General features: G+C 43.1%; 1 protein-coding gene across 1 annotated transcript in view; it reads left to right on the top strand.

The window, feature by feature from the left end:
- LOC106013659 (proton-coupled amino acid transporter 2) overlaps positions 1-2,102 on the top strand; it is a gene marked incomplete in the record, with an annotated part of 23,979 nt that overhangs the window by 17,511 nt on the left and 4,366 nt on the right. The window contains 2 exon segments of the mRNA XM_013089974.1: positions 870-934; positions 1,853-2,031. Of these exon segments, the coding sequence (XP_012945428.1) occupies positions 870-934; positions 1,853-2,031 (244 nt within the window).

Here is a 2,102-nt window from a genome sequence, read left to right on the forward strand (position 1 = left end):
GAGAGAGAGAGAGAGAGATAAATAGTGGGAAGAAGGAGGGGAAGAAGGGGGGAGGAGGGAAAGAGATAAATAGTGGGAAGAAGGAGGGGAGGAGGGGGGGGGAGTGACAAACAGACGGATATACAGAGAGACATAGCTAAAGAAATAGAGAAAGAGAGACAAACAAGCAGAAAGACATCCACACCTTGGCGCTCATATGACCTTATGCAGTTGCGAGTGCCGTAAAACCTCCACTAAAACAAAACAAAACAAAATACACTCCGAGAGGCATGCACTATTGCGAAATGTAACTCTATGAACCGTAAGAGTCTACAATTCACATGACTGCACATGATACTTGAAGATCTTTATGCAAGGGTATGAACAATTACAATCATGTGATTACAATCATGTGAACGACAGCATTGTAGCGCCGCTAAACATTATGATTGTGTCAGAAAAATACAGGGCGTATGTCGCATTTGGTTAATAATAGAGTTCTTATTGTGACGAGTGAAGCACATCATGGGAGTAAACATGACAAATAATTGGAACGAAATGAAATGTCTATAGCCTTTATGAATGGTTTTCACTGTAGCAATCCAATAAAAACTCTATTTGAATATATTCACCAAAACGACACGACACCTGCAGATGAAAGATGGTTCAGCTGGAATGTTCTTTTCATGTTTTTCAGTGGTGACTCATCAGCCATAAGAATCCGCCAGAGCTTAAGAAACCCCCCCCCCCCATTCCAGTTGTCAATTCGAATGAAAAATCTAAAGTTACATAATTTGAAGTGAGCACGTCAAAATATTAGTAAAGTCTTCGCGTGAACGACCTAGTTCAAATGCATATTAACAATTTTATTAGCATTTCATTTTTATTAGCCGTTCATTTCTTATTCCAATCTTGCCTTCATTGACCTCATAATTAATAATAACCAGGTGACGAGGTATGACACAGTGTTGTCAGAGCTACTCATACGTTGGTGGACACCTATGCCGGACACAAACAGACCGAATGGCCTCCTCCCTACCAAAATCGAGTCGTTTTTGCTTTCATGGACACGCGGGGTGGACCCTACTTTTCTGACCTCTTCATTTTTTATAGTACTGTACCGAGCAGGCTGACTACACAAGAGAGTTTGCATGACATCACAACCCCCCCCCCTCCCCCAAGCACACACACACACAAAAGCCCACATAAAAAACCCCCAACGCCCCCCCCTCTCCCCCCCAACAAAATAGACAATAGACTGCTGCTCATGTTATAACGTTTGTTCCTTTGGCCCCAGTCCACAAATGGGTGGTTGGCGGAAGTTCTGGCATACTTTGCTCCTTCTCTTCAATCAAACATCTATCGTCCTGACCTCTCCCCCTTCTTTTTTGTGTTTGTTACTCTATTGTTACAACTTTAATCTTCAGCACTTATAGCCTTCTCGGATAAGGGCGGAAAATCCAGGAGGTCCCCTTTGCAAGTTCGACTCATTGAAGATCCCTTCGTTGTTCAAAATCAATAAGAGTAGGCTTCGGCCGCAATCTGGACAATATTCAGAATTAGTAATTCGTACCAAACTGAAATGTTTAATGTGCCCTGCGCGCTCTTAGACCTCATACAGTAACTCCTTGCAAGTGCTGTAAAACACTTTCCAAAAAAAAACAACCCCGAAAAAAAACCTTTGACACTTATATGACCTCATTGTTTTGCAAGTGCCGTAAGACTCTTACTTAACAAACAAACAAAAAGTCTTCTCTTGTTTCTTCGGCCCCAGTCCATAATGCTCTGTGGTGTATGTCGTAACATAACCTCAAACAAACAGCAAACGAACAAACAAACATACTCACAAATAACGTTTCTGTCGTATGTCCAGGCTGTACCTATCGGTGAATCTTATCCTGGCGGCGGCCATGTTCATCTCCGTGGGTGTCCAGTTCTACGTGCCCATCTCCGTCATCGTCCCCACGCTGGAACAGCGCTTGCGCGTAAAGTCTGAGAGAAGCAAGACCATACTGAACCTGGCAACGAGGATTGGACTTATCACTCTGATCTGTGAGTACGACAGATCATTAAGTGCGCTTGTGTGTGTGTGTGTGTGTGTGTGTGTGTGTGTGTGTGTGTGA

This window comes from Aplysia californica, unplaced genomic scaffold (assembly GCF_000002075.1).
Source record: "Aplysia californica isolate F4 #8 unplaced genomic scaffold, AplCal3.0 scaffold01095, whole genome shotgun sequence".
Taxonomy (NCBI): domain Eukaryota; kingdom Metazoa; phylum Mollusca; class Gastropoda; order Aplysiida; family Aplysiidae; genus Aplysia; species Aplysia californica.